This window comes from Diceros bicornis, chromosome 18 (genome assembly GCF_020826845.1).
Source record: "Diceros bicornis minor isolate mBicDic1 chromosome 18, mDicBic1.mat.cur, whole genome shotgun sequence".
Lineage (NCBI taxonomy): Eukaryota > Metazoa > Chordata > Mammalia > Perissodactyla > Rhinocerotidae > Diceros > Diceros bicornis.
Genome location: NC_080757.1, coordinates 58712075 through 58731448, shown reverse-complemented (window position 1 = coordinate 58731448; position 19374 = coordinate 58712075). Strand labels below are relative to the sequence as shown.

General features: G+C 53.8%; 2 protein-coding genes across 2 annotated transcripts in view; both read left to right on the top strand.

Moving 5' to 3' along the window:
- The window catches only part of USP36 (ubiquitin specific peptidase 36), a 272438-nt gene that overhangs the window by 124339 nt on the left and 128725 nt on the right, over positions 1–19374 (top strand). The window lies entirely within an intron of this gene.
- On the top strand, positions 5815–17545 carry LGALS3BP (galectin 3 binding protein). The gene is made up of 6 exons (XM_058561783.1): positions 5815–5938; positions 7905–7980; positions 9048–9239; positions 10265–10396; positions 11965–12217; positions 16141–17545. Exons 1-6 carry the CDS (start codon positions 5918–5920, stop codon positions 17192–17194), a joined length of 1728 nt encoding a protein of 575 aa, XP_058417766.1. The 5' UTR covers positions 5815–5917; the 3' UTR covers positions 17195–17545.

The window sequence follows — 19374 nt, the reverse complement described above, 5'->3', positions numbered from 1 at the left end:
GGGAAAGGAGGGGACTAGTAAAGAAGAGAGGCTTAACCTGGAGAAGGAGGAAACCAAGAGAGTGTGGTGTCATGAAAGCCAGTGCCCACATCTTTTGTCCCATCCCCAGCCCGCTCTGTGTCCCCAGGGCCTGACCTGCGTGAACCTCTTGAACCCTCTGGGATTGACCCCTGACTGGCAGGAGGGAGGGGATGAGCTGGGAGTCCCTGATTCCCTCCTGCAGGGTTGGTCCTGCACTGTCTTACAGGGCAGCTCCCTCTACCCACTCTCTCCCAGCCTGGGCTCCAGTAACCACTCCCTGCCTTTGTCCCTTCTGGCCTGGGAGTGGTCCTAGCTGCAGATCCCACACTACCCCCTGTGGTGTCCTTATTCCCTGCTCATGCACACCTAGTAAATAGCCCTTTTCTTCAAGCCTCTGTAGATTATCCACATTTGGAGCCATCTGTTTCCTGCTGGGAACCTGAGCAGTGCAGCCAGGGAGGAGAGTCAACCATCACACACTGCAGGGCCGTCAGTAAGAAGGTCTGGAGAGTAGCCAGGGACCGAGAAACAAGGAGGACTCGGTGTTCTTGGCGATCCTCGTGAGGGCAGTTCCAGGAGGGGGAGGGGGAGAAGCCAGAGCGCCTTAGGCGAGGCGGGAACGAGGTGAGGAACTGCAAGTGGAGGGGCAAGGAACTGAAAATCAGGTCTTGAGCCTCTCTTTAAGAGGTCCTGATGGCTGGACTCACGCAGGCAGTGACTCGTGCCTGTGTGGCACTCTTGTGTGTCCAGTGTGCAACTCGTCAGCAAAAAGAAACTCCCAAAAGTCATCTCGGGACTTAGTGGAAAAAATGAGATCAGTTTCTTTCCAAATGTTAATTCTGTCCTCTTATGCACTTTAAATTGGTAAATGTTAAGGTAACTTATACCTTAATAAAATTGTTAAAAGATTTAAATAAAGCAAAAATAAAATGCCTTCACACAAAGAAAATTCCAGGCCCAGATGGCTTCACTGGTGAATTGTACCAAACATTTAAGGAAAAAATAATACAAACCAACACAAAATCTTCCATGATTTGGGGAATTGGGAACACTTCCCAGCTCATTTTATGAGGGCAGCACTACCCTGATACCAAAACCAGACAAATGTTTACAAGAAAAAAAAAAATACAGACCAGTATCCCTCATGAACATAGATGCAAAAATCCTTAGCAAAAATTTAGCAAGTTGAATCCAGCAATATAGAAAAATGAAAACACTTCATGACAAAGTGTGGTTTCTGCCCAGAATGCAAGGTTGGTTTAATATTCTAAAATCAATCGATGTAATTCAGCATATTAACGGACTAAAGAGGAAACCATATGATCATATCAAAAGATACAGAAAAAGCATTTGGCAAAATCCAACACCCACTCATGATTTAAAAAAAAATGAAACAAAAACAAAACAAACTCTTAGCCAACTAGGAATAAAAGGAACTTCTTTAACCTGATAAAGGGCATCTGTGAAAAACATACAGCTAACATCCTACTTCACTGTGAAAGACTGAATGTTTTCCTCCTAAGTCTGGGAACAAGTCAAGAATGTCTGCTTTCACCAGTATTTTCTCCCCCACTAAACTTTTTATCTTGAAATTATTTTAAACCACCTAGAAGTATAGTGTTGCTATGTTCCCTTCACACAGCTTTCTCCAGTGGTAACACCTTATGTTACCATAGCACAATTATACAGCCCAGGAAACTGGCATTGCTGTCATCACTTTTATTCACCAACCATCTTATTGGAGGTCCCAGAGAGTGCAATTAGGCAAGAAAGAGGAAAGTCATAAAGATTGGAAAAGAAAGAGTAAAACTATCTTTGTTTGCTAATGGCAAGACCAACTAGGTAGAAAAGCCTCAGAAATCTTCAAAAATAACTGTTAGAACTAACAGTTGAGTTTAACAAAGCTGCAGGATACACAGTCCACATATAGAGATTAATTTTATTTCTATATAGCTGCAGTGAACAATTGGAAATGGAAATTTTTAAATACAGTGTCATTTACAGTAGCACCAAAAAACGTGAAATAGATATAAATCTAACAAAACGTGAAAGATCTGTATGCTGAAACTACAAAACACTGATGAAAGAAATTAAAGGAGACTCAAGTGAAACAATATACTGTCTTCACAGATGGGAAGACTCAATTTTGAGAAAGAAAAACAAAGTTGAAGGACTTATACTATCTGACTCCAAGAGTTAATATAAGGCTATAAGTAATCAAAACTGTAATATTGGCATAAGAAACATAGACATATAAATCAATGAAACAGAAGAGGGTCCAGAAACAGACCCATATGTATGTGGTCAGTTGATTTTTGACAAAGGTACCAGGGCTATTCAGTGGGAAACAGATTGTCTCCATAAGTGGTGTTGAGACAAGTCTAATCTGTATGGAAATAAATGATTGAAACCCTTATCTCCCATCATACACAAAGTTAACTCAGAATAGATCATAGACCTAAATGTAAGAGCTGAAACGACGAAACTCCTAGAAGATGACGACATAGGAGAAAATCTTTGTTAGGCAAAGATTTCTTAGATATGACACCAAAAGAATAATAAATTGATCTTTAACCAAATTCAAAACGTTTGCTCTTCAGAACACAAAACAAAACAAAATTTGCAAATCATATATCTGCTAAAGGACTTGTATCGGGATATATAAAGAACTTATACAACTCAGTAATAAGATAAACAACCCAATTTAAAATGTGCATAAGATTTAAATAGACGCTTCACCAAAGAGGATGTACGAATGACAAATAAGCATATGAAAAGATGCTCAACATCAGTAGTCATTAAAACCACAATGAGATTCCACTATATACCCACTAGAATGGATAAAATTAAAAAGCTGGCAATCCCAAGCATTGGTGAGGATTTAGAGTCACTGGAAGGGTGATAAAATTGCTAGTAGGAATGCAAAATGGTTCAGCCACTTTGGAAAACAGGTTGACATTTTCTTAAACAGTTAAATCTACATCTACCATATGACCCAGTAATCCTATCTATAGGTATTTACACACAAAAAATAAAAACTTACGTTCACGTAAAGACTTGTGTGACTTGTCTCCAAATGTTCCTAACAGCTTTATTCATAATAATCAAAAACTGGGAACGACCCAAATGTCCGCCAATGCATAAATGCGTAAACAAATTATAGTCTTTCCATACAGTGGACTACTACTCAGCAAAAAAATGAACCAATTACTGATATTCACAGTGATGGAATGAATCTCAAAAGCTTACAAAAGATTACATACAGTATGTTTCCCTTTTTATGAAATTCTAGAATAGGGAAAGCTGCATGGCAATAAGCAGATCGGTGGTTGCCAGGGTCGGGGCTGGTGGAGGGGACTGACTGCAAAGAGACGGAAGAGAACATTTGGGGATGATGAAAATGTTCTGTATATTATGATGGTCATGGTTACCATCTGTATACATTTATCAAAACTCATTAAATTGATGCATTTTACTGTGTGTAAATTATATTTCAAGCCAATTAAAAAAAAGAGAGAGAGAAGTGTGTGGGTTTGAATCCCAGCTCTCTCCCTTCCAGCTGTGTGACTTTGGGCAGATTTCACCTCTCTGTGCCTCTGTTTTCTCATCTATAAAAGGGGTTAATAAGAGCAGCAACTTCCCATAGTGGTTGGGAGTATTAAATGGGTCAGTTCATGTCACAGGTTTAGAATAGTGCCTGGCTGCATCAATATTAGCATTATAGGTAATGTTCCTGTATTCTGCAGGGGAGGTTGAGTAGAGGCACAAAAAATATCTTGTAAACCAGCTAAGAGTTCTGTCTCTGAAAGCCCCCAGCACTCTCCCTGCCACGTCTTGGCAGTGGCTTCCAGATTACAGCAGCATCGTCCACACTGTCACAGTTGGGCCCAATTGTTTGCAGTGTCCGGGACTTTCCCAGTCTCTCTATCAGAACTGAGCCCCTCCTCTCTGGAGCAGATCATTTCAAGCTCCCGTTCCACGTTCCCTTTATGGGAACCTAAGGCTGGAACAGCCTTGAGAGCCTGGGGAGCAGATACTGTGCTGTGATGCTGTGCTGAGGCCTCCATCTTACATTTTATTTGCCTGGACCTGAAGGACTTTCCAGGACTCTTGGCTAAAGATTCAGCAACTTGAGTTTTTAAACATTTCCACCACCACCTGCCAAAGGACTTCCTCTGCATTCCAGGCCTTGACTGGCCACTTATTTGAGATAAAATCAACGGAGACCATAAGAAGTGACAATGCTGGAGTTCCTGTGTCAGCGAGAACTGAGGCTCTTGATCTGGATGGGATTTTAAAACTCACTCCAGTGTCTTGTTTTGCCAGTTCTATTTCTAGCTGCCTCGCCCCCTGCATCTTTAGTTTCTTTGGAGGGGACTAGATGAACTGTGGAGTCCCCCAAAACCTCACTTCTTGGGCAAATATTCATTGAATGTTTGACCTGGGCGCTCGCCCTCTTGGACTGCAGGCTGCCAGTGTGTCTCACCCGGTGGTTCTCAGCCCTGGCTGCACGTTGGAGCCACCTGGAAGGCTTTTAAATGCCAATGTCTGTCCCCACCCAGAGGTTGTGACTTAATGGGTCTGGGCACTGGGAGTTTGTAAAACTTCTGGATGATTCTCACATGCAGACCAGGTCGACAGCCACTGGGTTAGAGAGACCTGGGGACATTACAAAGGGATAACCCTCGTCCAGAACCTTGGGATGCCAGTGACAGAAACAGAGGGCGTTGATTGCCTCATTTAACTGTGAAGCCCCAGGCTTGACCTTGGCTTCAGGCCAGCTGGACCCAGGAACCTAGTTTCCTCCATCTCGCAGCTCTGCCCCACCTGCTGCCTCAGCTGGGCTTTCCTCGGGCACAGGCTGGGGCACACGGCACAGTAGCTCCAGGCCACATGCCCCCATGGGGTCGCTCTCCATGAGTGTGAGGCCGACTCTCGCTGGGCTGGCTGGGATCACGGCCTGTCCCTGACACCATTGTGTGGCCAAGGGGCCCACAGGGCTCTGATCAGCCAGGCCCTGGTCAGATCCCAGGGCAGCCTGGGGCCCTCAGAACCACACGGTCTGGGAGTGAGAGAGGAGGGCTTCTCCAAGGAAAAATCGAGGTGCTGGCTTTCTGCTGGAGGACAGAGAATGGGGGTGAGGTGGGTAGAACAATTTATGTCCACTCCAGAGGTTCTGTCTCCTGCCCCACTGGGGGTGAGACGCCGGGAGAATGACCATTATTGGGGTGGGTGGCATACTCTGGGGATGTTGTCTCATGTCTCAGGGTCTCCCTCCCCCATTAAGGGGGACGACACTGTGCAGCTTCGCGGGGTGTGGCCCTTTCTGTGAGGTCAGGCATGTCAGGTGCTTAGAGTAGGGTGGACTTGGGAATGAGTGGCCACTCCAGCGCTGTCCACCCTGTGGCAATGTGTGAGACCAGGAAACAGATCGGAGCATATACTAAGACCCCTCGGTCACTGGATGCAGACCCGGCCTGTCTGTGCCCACCCTCTGCTCTTCTTGCTGTCCCCTGCTTCCCCACCCCTCCCCTCCCCTCCCCGATGCCAGCCCCTGGCGCTGGTCCAGCTTGGAAGAGGGTTTAAATTCAAATGTGGCTGTCAGCTGTCGTGCTCTGGTTATCGAGTCAGCCGGACGGCTGCCTTGGGCTGCTGCCATCCCCGACACCCACAGTCAGGGATGAGAGGAAGGAGGGGGGCGCCAGGGAGCCTTGTCAGCAGCCAGCCCCAGGAGAAATCTGTCACGTGGTTTCTGAAAATCGAAACTAGAATCAGTTTTCTGAAGCATTTCCTGAAGGGACCAGCCTGACCACGCTCTGCACTGGGAGGGTTTTCTGGGTTGAAGGACAGTCTGCAGAGGGCTCCTGCAGCAGGAGGTGGGAGGCCCAGGACCACCATGAGCAGTTGCCTCTGGCAGGTAAGCTCAGGCCTCTTGCTCTCTCTACACAGCATCATCTAGTGGGGGCCAAGTCTCCCTGTTTGCACCACCCAGCTGGGGATCTGGTGCTCCTCCTGAGCCCAGGGACCATCATTGCTTCTCCCAGATCTGTAGGGCCTCTGTGTACAGTTGTGCAGGTTGTTCACTGCAAAGGGACACCAGCCAAAGGGGCAAAAAGTCTTGGAATTCAGCCCACGGCCCTCTCACCTGTCTGTGCATTCTGGCCCAGGCCTCCCTTCACCCGAAGGAAGAGCCCCTTTTTCTAATTGGCACAAAGGCACCGTATGGGTCAAGGGCAGCCCCATCCAACTTCCCATATGAGGGAGTCAGGCAATAACAGGTGGCCCCTGCCATCCCAAGGGCAGCGACATTTGCATGCCGTGCACCAGGTATCTGATTGGCCATCTTCCAGGACCCTGAGTTCCTGTCCCAGGACAAACAAACCCGGTGGCAGCGGCTCTCCAGGGAGTGTAGAGGTTGACCAACCATCCTGGTTTGCCTGGGACTGACAGCATGTCCCAGGACGCAGGACTTCCAGTGCTAAAACCGGCACAGTCCCTGGCACACTGGATGGTGGTCACCCTGGCCCCTCCAGCCATCTGCTGAGCTCAATGCAATGCAGGCCCCAACCTGCGCTTACCAGCTGTGTGATGCGGAGCCAGTTACCTCTCTGGGCTTCAGCTCCTTCACTTGTCAGGTAGGGTTAACAAGGCCTTTCTCAGGGGTCGTGGTAAGGGTTCCCTGAGCTGGTGCGTGTGAGCAGCCCTGGCACAGGGGATGCCCATTCAAGGCCAGTTAACAGATCAGTGTGCCTAGGAGCCCAGGGGTCTTGTTAATGCAGAACTAGGGTGCTGCTTCAAGGTGACCAGCCCTGACTTGTAGGGACTCTCACAACAGCGGCCTCATCCCCCACTTGCTGGACCTCGGGGGGTGGGGACGGTCACAGGATTCTTACTGAGCCAGAGAAACAATGACTGGCTCTTCCAGGTCCGGGATACGGGGGGAGGGAGGCAGGTGAGGGGCAGGGTGGGAATGAAGAGGAAGAGCAAGCAGCAAGAGTTACAGAGAGGCGAGGACTCCAGGCAAAACCTGGGAGACCTGGGTTCCCCCACACCAGATGGCTGTGTGGCCTTGGTGGCCCCAGCCTCTTCAAGCTTCTGTTTCTTGGGGACACTGACCTCACAGGTGGCAGCGCCAGGTCCACACCGAGCCCACTCAGCATTTCCTCCCCATCCTGGTCCCGGTAGCCCCAGTCTAGCCCCCACCCCCCCAACCAGCTGCACAGAGACTCAGCACTCAGCTCTGACCTCTCTCCCCCCCACCCCCACTGAACCCCCCCCACCAAGCCTGACATCTCTCACTGCTGCCTGTCCTTCTGTCGCTCCTGGCCTGGGTTACTGTGGCCTCCTCCTGATGTGTCCCCCTGCTCTGCTCTCACTCCCCTCCCTTCCAGGGCTCACATGGTCCAGAACTCCAGAATGTTCTTTATCTGCTGCAGACCTTGGGCACTCCCCCAGGGGTCCGTTGCCTGAAGATACGGCTTAGCAAGGCTCACCAGGCCTCTCCTCATCTGGGCCCTGCACACTCCCATCTCCTCCCTCTCCATCCTCCTCACCGTCACCACTGACAGCCACACCCAGGGCCTTGTTTTCTGAGATGGGCTCCTGTTTCCACTGTCCTCACTGCTCGAGACACCCCCTGCTCGCCCCCTTCATCTGGGCAAGTCTTACTCGTTCTTGGAGGACCACCCTTCAGATGAGGTGAGGGACTCCCACTGGGGTGCCCAGAGCAGCGGGCATTCCTCATACTCACGGCTCTGCGGGAGCAGGGACCGCGCCCACCAGCTGTCCTCCACAAGTAGGGTCTGAAGGATGGATGGACAGACTGGGCCTGGTCCTGAGGGCTGTCCAGCTCCACTGTCTCACTCTGCCGCCTCTTGCTGCAGGACGAGGGGCTCCCAGGCAAGGCCATGGCCCTCCCACAGCTCCTCTGGATGTGGCTGCTGGTCACAGGGACTCAAGGTGAGCCGAGCCCTGGGGAATGCCAGAAGCAACAGTTGGAGAAGCCCCTGCTCCCTAGCTCTACGGGGTTGACCCTCTCCTTGCAGAAAGTCTAGGCAATGTGCTGTCCAGTGCCTGGGTCACCGGGACCAGCCTGGGTCTTCTCTCCTGCTTGACCCTAGTTGTCCCGAGTCATGGTGGATTGTGTCTTGGAGGTGGATACCAAGTGCTTCTCCATTCCACCTAGTGGGAACCAGAGGGACGCAGTAGGAGGGGCACATTGGACAAGCCAAATGCTGGGGGTCATGAGGTCAGTGCCCTTTGGACACAGTCAGCCTTCCAGACTCCTAGACATCTGTCCTCCTGCTCTTTACACCTCAAGGCCCAGGAGCCCCTTCCTCATCCTAGTGACCCCACAAGTGGCCTGCTGCACCCCTAACTGGGAATTGCCCTTTGACATGGCACCCAGCTCTTGCCTTACCCTGTCAGCACCGGGAGGGGCTGGCTGGGGATGTCAGTGAGCTGAGTCCTAGAAGAACGAATATGGGGCCAGGACCCCACTTTCTCTCTGTGCCTGTGTTTCTGGGGGTCCCTGGGCCTGCTGCCCCCCGGCATTCCCCCAGACACCTCCCAGCAATCCTTGCTGTGGTGCACAGGCTGCCCCCCCAGGCCCAGACACCCTCAGGTGGGATCAGCATGGGCCCCTTCCCCCTCCCCACTCTTCCCTGGGGTCCTGCACCCCTACTCTCAGTGCTGTGCACCAAGCATCCCTTCTGCCCCTTTTCTATCAACGGAGCAAAGGGCTGAGACCTCGAAGACAAGACAAGGCAAGTTTACCTTCTATGTGTTGGTTGGGGGGGCTATGCACATCTTCCACTCCTCCCCCATGGGCAACCCCCTCGAGGTTGGATGGGGGACTTTAAAGCTAATTGTCCAGTGGTCACCCCAGCTGGGGGGAACTTTACTGCCCCCACAAAAGCACACAGTCCTGCAGAAGTGTGGGGCGGTCAGTGCTGCCAGCCTGGATGGAGACCCAGCCACCCAACCTTCCTCCCGCTGACCTTTGCTTTCCCTCGGGAGCCCTGCAGGTGTGAAAGATGGTGACATGCGGCTGGCCAATGGGGACACCGCCAATGAGGGCCGCGTGGAGATCTTCTACAGAGGCCAGTGGGGGACAGTGTGTGACAACCTGTGGGACCTGACAGACGCCAACGTTGTCTGCCGGGCCCTGGGCTTTGAGAACGCCACTGAGGCTCTGGGCAGAGCCGCCTTTGGGCCAGGTAGGCCTGCCGGTACCCGGGTCTGCCAAAGCTGAGACATGCTGCCAGGCAGCCAGTCCCAGGAAGGGCCCGTCACCTACGACATGCAAATGGCATTCCTATCAGTTAGCCCTGGCAAGCACTGGAGCTAACCCTGAAGCCCTGTGCTGGTGAAGCTCCCGGGCCTGGCTCGCTCATGCTGTGATGTGATTTTTGGTGACAGGGCTCTTGGGCACCTCATTCAGGAGCTCAGCTGTGTTTGTTCCCTTCAGCCCAGGAGCTCCACTCCTGGGAATTTATCTTCTTGGAACAATTTCCCCCAAAAGAAAAGTCCATGTGCAGGAAGATTGTCACTGACACAGTGGCTGCGATTCTGAAGAAAGGGAAATAATCTAGATATTCAGTGACAGGGAAGATGCACAAATTGTGGGATACTAATTCGATGTCTATGAAGCAGACAGACTGTGAGAAGGAAGGCTACGATTCTTAGAGACCTAAATCTGGCTTTTGTGTGACGAGATTTGAATAAGCACTTAGTATAGTCTTTTGAACACAGAAATCCTGTTGTATTTAAAGTTAGCAGACCTGTGAGCAACTCTGTCAGGTTCATGTCCTCTAACGGTGAAAACAAAACAAAACAAAAACTCACAACACTGTTTCTATGAGAGATTGATGAACTTTGTTTAAAATTAAAAAAAAAAGGAACACGTTTTGTAAACGTGTCACTCAATACAGAATTGTATTAAAAAAATTATTCATTTTGGTACAATGTTACAATAGTAAATCCGAACCCACATTCGAATAGTCAGCATCTCATACCTGGTAGACGACATATATACGTGGACATGCTCTCGAGAGGAGTGTGAATGACAAAGAGCTGCTTTAGTGCACCAGGGGGCTGGCAGGGTGTTTTTCCCTCTTTGTGCACTAAATGTGACTGTTCTTGGTGAGGCTTCTCAGGGGAGGAGCCCTGTTCGCAGGGCCTTCCCCAGGGGCTGAGAGCCCCAGCCCCGCTCCAGCCTCTTTCCTCCTTGCTGTGCCTCCAGGAACGGGCCCTATTATGTTGGACGAGGTACAGTGCACAGGGACAGAGCCCTCGCTGGCCAACTGCAAATCCCTGGGCTGGCTGAAGAGCAACTGCAGGCACGAGAGGGACGCTGGCGTGATCTGCACCAACGGTGAGCGGGCACGCCCCATCCCAAGCCCCCCGAAGTGCTGGGGTCCCCTGGCGGCCACGGAGGCCCGAGCCTATGGATCCCAGGAGTGGAGGTCCTGCCGACTCCCTGCCCTCTCAGCACACACGCCCTCCATGCAGATCACACACCTGTGCAAAGGTTGGCAGGTGATTCCCCCTCTCCAGGACAAGGTGGGAAAGCCCACCAATCCCACCACTCCACAAAAACGAATCCCAAATTCCTCACCGGCCTCTCCAGGACCTGCTCAGAAATGCTCCGTTCAACCTGGTTATCGGGCAATGAGGCACATCCGAATACACACAATGTCTGCGTATTGCAGGCCTATCTCTTTAACTGCCAACGTTTGATTCTTGGTGGTTTTCCTTCTGAAACACATTACCCAGCACCCCGAGTGCTGAGACAGCATGCCGAAGGTGCTGTCAACATTTCCTGACGGTGGGGAGGCCTGCTTACAAACCGCCCAACCCTCCCCTCCCCCGACTCCATCAGACCTGACGACCCAGGCTGCTCTGCGTGTTTGAGTCCTTGACTTGAGTTGTATCATTGTACTTCGCTCTCTCACGGCCACTTGTCCTTCTCCCTGGGCTTGCACACACAGCCTGGGGGCACTCCCTGCCTACTCCCATGGCCCTGAGCCGGGGTGCCAGATGGCCAACCTGCGGCCCCTAAGGCTTGGGGTGAGGGGGCTATACCACAGGAAGCCAGGGTGTTCACGCAAGGAGAAAGTGGCCGGATGGAGGGCCACGCTGGGGAGGGCACAGGAGACGCACCTGGGCTGTGGGGGCCGGGGGTGCAGGGCAGGAAGAGCCTCTGGCGGGGAGCCCTTTGGCAAGAGTAGAGGCCGGAGGAGGCTCCTGAGAGTCTGGGGTGCAAGAAGGCATGGGGGAGCTGAACCCACCTGGTTTAAATGTGGGAATTGATTCAAACCTATTTGTGGCAAAGAAGGAAGAAATGGGATTTATTTCCCGGTAGGCTTTGGGAGGGGTCCAGGGAGGGGGTGCATCACCCCCTGAACCACACTGGGGGCCTCGAGTAGCTTCTCTAGGCCTCCGTCCTCTGAAGGAGGCTGCTGAGGACCCCAAAGCTCTAACATCGAGTTGCCATAAGACCCTCACTCTTCCAACTGTCAAACCAGGGAAAAGGTTTGGGTTTTAGAAGGTAACATCTAGGTGATCCATAGGTCAATCGACTGATTGACTGGGACTTGAAAAGGATGGGGCCTCGGGCTCTGGAAGTCAGTGCCTCCAAATACCCCACCTGGAGGTGCTGCCTGAATTGGGGGGCGCAGATGAGCTAACCAGGGAGTCTGACGGGTGCAGGAGGGGCTCTGGCAATGGGGGCAGGAGCACCCTGTCTCCCAGGGCTCTTCTTTCCTCGTCTTCCCACGGCCATTCTGAGTAGATCAGGCAGGGACTGAGGCCGCAAGTTCAGGGAAGAAATGGACTCCAGGAAACGGAAGTGTTTCCCGGGTCACAAAGCAGGTGAGTGACAGGGTCCGGTGCAGGCCACATCCTTTGCCTCCTGGCACTTTCCCTTGTGCCCCTTCTTAGAAACCAGAGGCGTCTACACCCTTGACCTGTCCAGCGCGCTCCCCGTGGCTCTGGAGCAGATCTTCGACAGCCAGAGGGGCTGCGACCTGTCCATCAGGGTGAAGGCAAAGGAGGAGGAAGACCTGGGCCTCTGTGCCCACAAGCTGATCCTGTCTGCCAACCCCGAGGCCCAGGCCCTGTGGAGGGAGCCGGGCAGCGCAGTCACCATGGAGGTGGATGCCGAGTGTGTGCCTGTCGTCAGAGACTTCATCAGGTGAGCATCCTCAGGACCAGGGCCCTCCCCTCCAAAAGCAGACCAGCACTGGCCAGAACAGTGCTTTCATTGACACACATGTGCACACATGCTCCTCACAACCCACAGCTCACATGTGTGCACACTCCCTCTTGTACATTCGCATGTGTTTTGCATGCTCACACATGCATACACACTCACAGTCACACCCACATGCTCTTGCACACATGCACGCTTACACATGTGCACTCTTGTGTATGCACATTCGCACCCACTGTTACAGTCATCTGCATTTTCACACTCTCATACACACTCTCACATCTGTGCACACTCACACTGTTATACATACATACACGTATTCACATTCTCCCATTCACATTCACACTCATGCGTGCACACACACTCTTACATGTGTACACGCACATGAACTGTCACACTCACGTGTACACCAACAGTCGTGTGCACACTCGCACACACATATGCAATCTGTCACATGCACACACTCAACACACATGCACACACGCACACTCTCACCCACTCACATACAGTCACACACAAATCTATCAACTTTCGCAAAACACTGTATAAAAAAATCTCCCTGGGTAACCGCTCCCTCTTATAAGAAGTTATAAAACGCTTTGTGGATTATGAGTTTACCGCGAACAAGAAGCCTGGATTCATTGTGTGAAGAGGCTGCAGGAGGGAGGGTGGGACACAGCCGGACAGGAGAGTGTCTTAGCGGTCCATCCTATTCTTTCACATTCGAAGTGGCCAGGCTGGGCGACCTGCCGGCGGGGCTGCGAACACAGGCCCCCAGAGCACACCGCACGGCCCCCAGAAGGCACAGACACTGTGTGTGCTGCGAGAAATTAGGTAGCTCTGAAACCCACACACAACTCTCTCTGTCTGAGGTATCATAAGGGTGCAATCTAAGGTTCCCAAGTACCTAAGAAATAATTATGAAAATCGTTCTCCCTCTCTGCACCTTACTTGCTCATGTGCAAGATAGAAAGCCTACAACTCCCAATCAGTCCACGCAGTAAGCGGGGTGGGGGAGCCCTGCAAGAGGGGCCCTCACAATGCCTCCCAAAGGCTTCCGCACGTGCCTGCGTGTTGCAACCAGCAGGCTCAGCCAGCGCTCGTGAGCCCATTTCCCAGGTGAGGAAAGTGAGAAACGGAGGGGTCGGCCCCCGTCCTGAACCTGGGCTATTGCCTTTCCCTCCAGACCACCCTGGGAGGGGGTGTCCACTCTGTCACCACTCAGGGGCCTCCTAGGGACTTAAATTTTGAAAGCATCAATTTAAAAAAACAACTGCATATATTAAAAACTGTTCTCTCTTGGGGGGCCAGCCCAGTGGTGTAGTGGTTAAGTTTGCACGCCCTGCTTCCGGGGCCCGGGATTCGCAGGTTCGGATCCCGGGTGCAGACTACACACTGCTTATCAAGCCATGATGTGGCTGCATCCCACGTACAAAGTAGAGGAAGATGGGCACGGATGTTAGCCCAAGACCAATCTTCCTCAGCAAAAAGAGGAGGATTGGCGACGGATGTTAGCTCAGGGCTAATCTTCCTCACAAAAAAAAACCTGTTTCTCTCATTCTATGACCCCCTGCTTTATATAGCTGAAAGTGGTATTTAAGAGAAAACAACAAATGGCAATTAAAATGGTTTCTTTCCAGCCAAGTATAAGAACTTGGTAGCTATCCTGTGCCCCTCCTAGTTTCTATAACGTTTGCGAATGAGGGCAGGTGCTCACCCCTACCTTCCCGGCTGGCTGGAATCACTGCCCGTGGGCAGAGCTCAGTGATTCTTTCTAGTGTCTGGCCCTCTCTCTCTCTCTCTCTCTGTCTCTGTCTCTCCCTGTCTCCCTATCTCTCTCTGACTCCCTATCTCTCTCTGACTCCCTATCTCTCTCTCTGTCTCCCTATATCTCCCTCCATATCTCTCTCTCTCTCTCCTCTCCCTGTCTCCCCATCTCTCTCTGGCTCTCTCTATGTCTCTCTCTCCCTCTTTCTGGCTCTCTCTCCCTCTCTCTCTCTTCCTTTCTCTCTCTGTCTCTGTCTCCCTGTCTCTCTGTGTCCCTCTGTCTCCCTATCTCTCTCTAACTATCTCTCTCTGTCTCCCTGTCTCTCTGCCTGCCTATCTCTCTGTCTGTCTCTCTAGCTCTAGCTCTCTGTCTCCCTCGCTCTGTCTCTCTCTCTGTGTCTCTCTCTCCCTCCCTCTCTCTTCCTTTCTCTCTCCATCTCTGTCTCTCTGCCTCCCCCAAGGCAGAGAGGCTGCAGTGAGCTGGATGCCCCTGGCCTCTTGGCCCTGGCCAGGCTCCAGAAGGCCAAAGGAGACCTCTCCTCATTGGGGCCACCCACAGACTCTCCCCCTCCCTTTGCCCCGGCCACTACACAGCACCTGACGTCCAGGGAGGGCCTCCTGTCAGTTGTCCGGCTCCTGCCAGTTTCTGTGGTTTCTGAGGGTCACTAACACTCCTGGCCTTTGGTCTTTTTGTCTTTTAGGGTGTTTTCTTCCCTGATGGCAGGGCAGGGCCGAGGGACCGATTGTGACCTCCTGTTCCCACCCTCTCTGGGAGCTGCCGGAGGCTGTGGGGCAGGCGGGCAGGGAGGTGGGAGAACCGGCTGCGGCTGGGGCCTCACTTGGCTTTGGGGTTGTGCAGCCATCAGCCTGGGAACTGTCCCTCACAGCCTGAAATGAGAATTAAGAGGCGATGACAAAACGTTCTGCAGTATCCTCCCTCGCTTCGTCAACCGCCATTTGGGGGCCCTCGGGGGCACTTACTGCTGATGAAAGCACGGTGCCCAGAGGTCTGCACCCCGTCCCCTGTGCTGGTGCCGTCCCTGGGGAGAGGCTCCCGGGCTTCAGGCCGCGGTCAGGCAGATATCCAGTCAGTGGGCGACGAGCCAGAGAGCGGAGATGCCCTTGTTTGCCCAGAGTTCAGGGCCAGCTGCAGGAATCGCACACTGTGTTGAGTGAATGATGAGTGCAGAAAGGGACAAAGGAGCGGGGACGTGCCTGTGCCCCGTCATTGCTCACGGCAGGGTCCCCAGTCCTCTCTGGGATCAGGGCCCGCCCTGCCGCCTGGGGTGCTGGGCGCACCTGCTGTTTTCAGGAGGACGCGGTAGGCAGCAGGTCCTGGCTTCCTGGAAAGCTCAGCACTCGAGAGGAGCCGCCCGGCCCTGAGTGCCCTGTGGCCATGGGGAGAATTTGCTCTTCCTCAGAGCAGGACTTCACTCACCGTGTCCAGGGGACAGTGGCAGACATGGCCTGGCGTTCTCCCTCCATGCATGTTTTCACGAAGCTCCTGATGGTGCACTGAGTCACGTGACGAATGGCAGACTGGGTGTTCCCTGCCTGGGCTCTCATTTGTCAGGGAAGACAGACAGGAAGCAGCCAAGGGCAATGCCCGTGTCATGGGGGCACTTGACAAGCGCCAGGGCCAGAGGGTGCCCAGGGGCATCTAGCAGGGGACTGAAGGGGTCCGGCCAGGGGCGTGGCAGCAGGAAGGGAGGGGCAGTGCAATGCTGATGCCCAGGGTGGCCCGCAGGTCCTGGCGCCTGGGGCCTGCATAGGCCTGGCTCAGGCCCACCAACGAGGGCGATGGCGATGAGGGAGGAGGCGGAGACCAGGAGGTGGTGGGGCTGCTTCTCCCACAGGAGGGATGGAGCTGGCCCCTCACAACCCTGGGATCTGCCCAGTTGTCAGTACACATCACTCTAAGCAAGTGTGAGATTCAGAATGTGGGTCGACCCAAGAGATCAATTGGGGGAACTGAACGCCTCTTGAAATTGCTAACACCCCTGGGGGTGCTCATGGGTCAATGGCCAACAGGTCATAGAGGGTCCTGTCAGAGCAGCGGGCCCGGCACACACCTGGGCCCACCTGTTGTCCTGCAGGGAGGGGTGTAATCAGGCGCTCAGCTCTCTCTCCCCCTCCAGGTACTTGTACTCCCGCAGGATCGACATCTCCCTGTCCTCCGTGAAGTGCTTGCACAAGCTCGCCTCTGCCTACGGGGCCGAGCAGCTGCAGAGCTACTGCGGGCGCCTCTTTGCCATCCTCCTCCCCCAGGACCCCTCTTTCCAGACGCCCCTGGACCTCTACGCCTATGCGCTGGCCACCCAGGACCCCGTGCTGGAGGAGGTCTGCGTACAGTTCCTGGCCTGGAACTTCGAGGCCCTGACACAGGCCGAGGCCTGGTTGAGCGTCCCCGAGGCCCTGCTCCAAGTGCTGCTCTCCAGGAGCGAGCTGGCCGTGCCCAGCGAGCTGGCCCTGCTGACGGCCGTGGACGTCTGGAGCCGGGAGAAGCGCGCCTCCCGCGACGAGGTAGCAGGCTTGGTGGAGAAGGTCCGCTTCCCCATGATGCTGCCCCAGGACCTCTTCGAGCTGCGGTTTAACCTGTCCCTGTACTGGAGTCATGAGGCGCTCTTCCAGGAGAAGATTCTGCAGGCCCTGGAGTTCCACACCGTGCCCTTCCGGCTGCTGGCCCAGTACAGAAGCCTGAACCTCACCGAGGACGCCTACAAGCCCCGGCTTTACACCTCACCCACCTGGAGTGCCTCCATCACGGGCAGTCCCCCAAAGTCCTCCTGCTATAGGTGTGAGCCCTACCGGTCCTTCCAGACCCCACAGCACCCCAGCTTCCTCTTCCGGGACAGGCTCGTGTCCTGGTCTCTTGTCTACCTGCCCACCGTCCAGAGCTGCTGGAACTACGGGTTCTCCTGCTCCTCTGATGAGCCCCCCATCCTAGGCCTCTCCAAGTCTGACTACTCGGATCCCACCATTGGCTACGAAAATAAAGCGCTGATGCTCTGTGGGGGGCGTTTCGTGGCTCACGTCACCGATTTCAAGGGCTCGAAGGCCATGGTCCCCAGCGCCCTGGGCACCAACAGTTCCAGGATTGCTTCCTTCTTCCCTTGCCCAGCAGGGTCCTTCAGCTACTTCCAGGCGGTCATCCGCCCATTCTACCTGACCAACTCCTCTGCCGTGGACTAGACAGGAGGCCGGGGGAGCCGAGGGGGCGGGAGCACAGAGAAGCTGGGCGCCTCCCGGGGTGCCCAAGCTGAGCCTTCCCCATCCTTCCTTCCTCTGCAGCCACCTCCAGCAACTGCCACCAGATGTCCCCCCTGCTCCCAGTGAGCTTGCTGAGCTTAGAGAAATTACTGGAAGGTTTCCACTAGTGCGCACCATGGGTGCTGAGAATTCCTGTTCTCCTGCTGCCTGGCTGGTGGGTCGAGAAGCGACAGGCAGGAGCACGGCACTGCGGGACTATCCACGCTGCCTTTCACTGTCTCGATCCTCTGTTGTCCTTTGTCTGAGAGCATTAAAGTTGCATTGTGGTTCCCAGGTCCTCTAGTTCATGCAAAAAGGGCTGTTGAGTCCATTCCGCATTCAGACGTTGGGTTTGCTGGGCCCTGGGTACAGCGAACAAGCAGACGCTGTCCCTGTCCTCGTGAAGCCGCGGTCTCCGGGTGAGAGGGGCCCTGGCAGGTAGACAAACACCTGGGTGATTACAAATCGCACAATGTGTGATGGAAACCACAGGGTGCGAGGTGAGAGGTACAGGCCGGACCTGCTTTAGACTGGGTCTCCGTGAAGAAATGAAGAACAAGGAGCAGCAGATGTGTGGAAAACGGGAGGGGAGTGTGTTCCAGGTAGAAGGAACATCACGTGCTCAGAAGATTCCCTCTGAAATCCTTGCACGTGTGCACAGGGTGAGGGCCGAAGGTTCTCAGCTGAGCATTGCCTGTAAGAAAGGAAATCTGGAAACAAGCTAAATACCCATCAGAAGGATGCTTGACCACAAATAAAAGACACCCACGATGGGGTAGGTCAGGCAGAAGAAGGATGTACTGGGAGAATACTGGGAGACCCACAGAATCTAAGGGAAGGCAGGAGGACCGGGCCTGGGGTCCTGTGGGGACATCCTGTTAGGATACCACCCCTGGGTTCTGGCCCCTGAAGGCCACCCCATGATGAGCAGGGGCAGAAATTCTACACTGTCCCTGACTCGCTGTGATACATGCTCCAGGCACAGGGCCCCCAGTGGAAGCATCTGGTTGGCCGAGCTCAGGCCACGTGCCCACCGCTCTTGGCCAGGGTCTGAGAGAACTAGCATCTGGACTGTTTTGGCCTCGGGAAGGGGAGGCGGCACAAAGCTCACCCAATGGGAGGGGGGTTCAGGCGCTGGGCAGCCAAGACAGCAGTGACCCCGCCACACACTCTTCTTCCCCACTGGTGCTTCGAAAACAAAAGCAGGGACACATCCTCTGCCTGGCGCAACGCAGCTTCTCCCTTCCCCAAAGGGAGCCCCCAGGCTCCAGGTTCCGCACCCAGCTCCAGGCCTGCCATTTTGGCCACTTCTATGGCAGTCCCCTGATATTTTAAACATCTATCAATTTATTTAAACCACGCTGTTCACCAGCATCATCACTACCATCGGGGGCAACAGCGGGTGAAGGAAGAAAGGAAGGAAATGTATAAAATGCACCAGCCCCAGCAGAGGAGACGCCACGGGTGGAATTAGAGCCCCGTTGCAGCAGGTAGCCCGGAGTCTGTGGCATCGCTCCTCTCCCTGTTCCGTGGTCCCTCTGCCCGCAGCCAGCACCTCAGTAGTGAAGGTACGGGCCTGGTCAGGTAGCGAGGCTCTTCCTTCCAGAGCTCTGGGCCCTTGGGGCTCCTGCCTTTAAGGACACCTGCAGCCCGACATGGTGCCAGTAGATCGGCCGTTTGAGGGGACACCCTGAAGAATCACTCCAGTTCCTTCCATCCTCCTTGCACTTTTGAGTGGCAGCCCTGTTCCCCTGACAGGGCCAACCAGCCCAGCGCAGGCCTCCTGCCTTCTTTCTTCACCCATTTGATTTGCCCACGGGCACGAGGAGTCCCACAGGCTAGATGCCAGACTTAGGTTCCAGTTCAGTGGACTGTGGAGGGGTCTCTTGGTGGGAACATTCCTCTCTTGAGTGTAAGACCTCTAAACCAGCAGAGCCCCGAGTTTCAGGGGCCAGAAGCAAGACATTTTCCCCCGGGAGACCAGCTGTGCTGCCCAGTCACCCCTGGTCCCTCCCGCACTGGTGTTCCAGGTAAGGGAGAACCACGTATCGCCCACGAGCTCAGAGTGTGCCACAGGGCAGGCACTGCAGGGCAGCCTTGCTTTTTTTTCAGGTTTTGGTTTT

Coding starts and splice junctions, on each gene's coding strand:
- LGALS3BP (XM_058561783.1), top strand. CDS start 5,918: ATGAGCAGTTGCCTCTGGCAG. Junction 5,939..7,904: donor TGAGCAGTTGCCTCTGGCAG/GTAAGCTCAGGC, acceptor CTCTTGCTGCAG/GACGAGGGGCTCCCAGGCAA. Junction 10,397..11,964: donor TGGCGTGATCTGCACCAACG/GTGAGCGGGCAC, acceptor GCCCCTTCTTAG/AAACCAGAGGCGTCTACACC.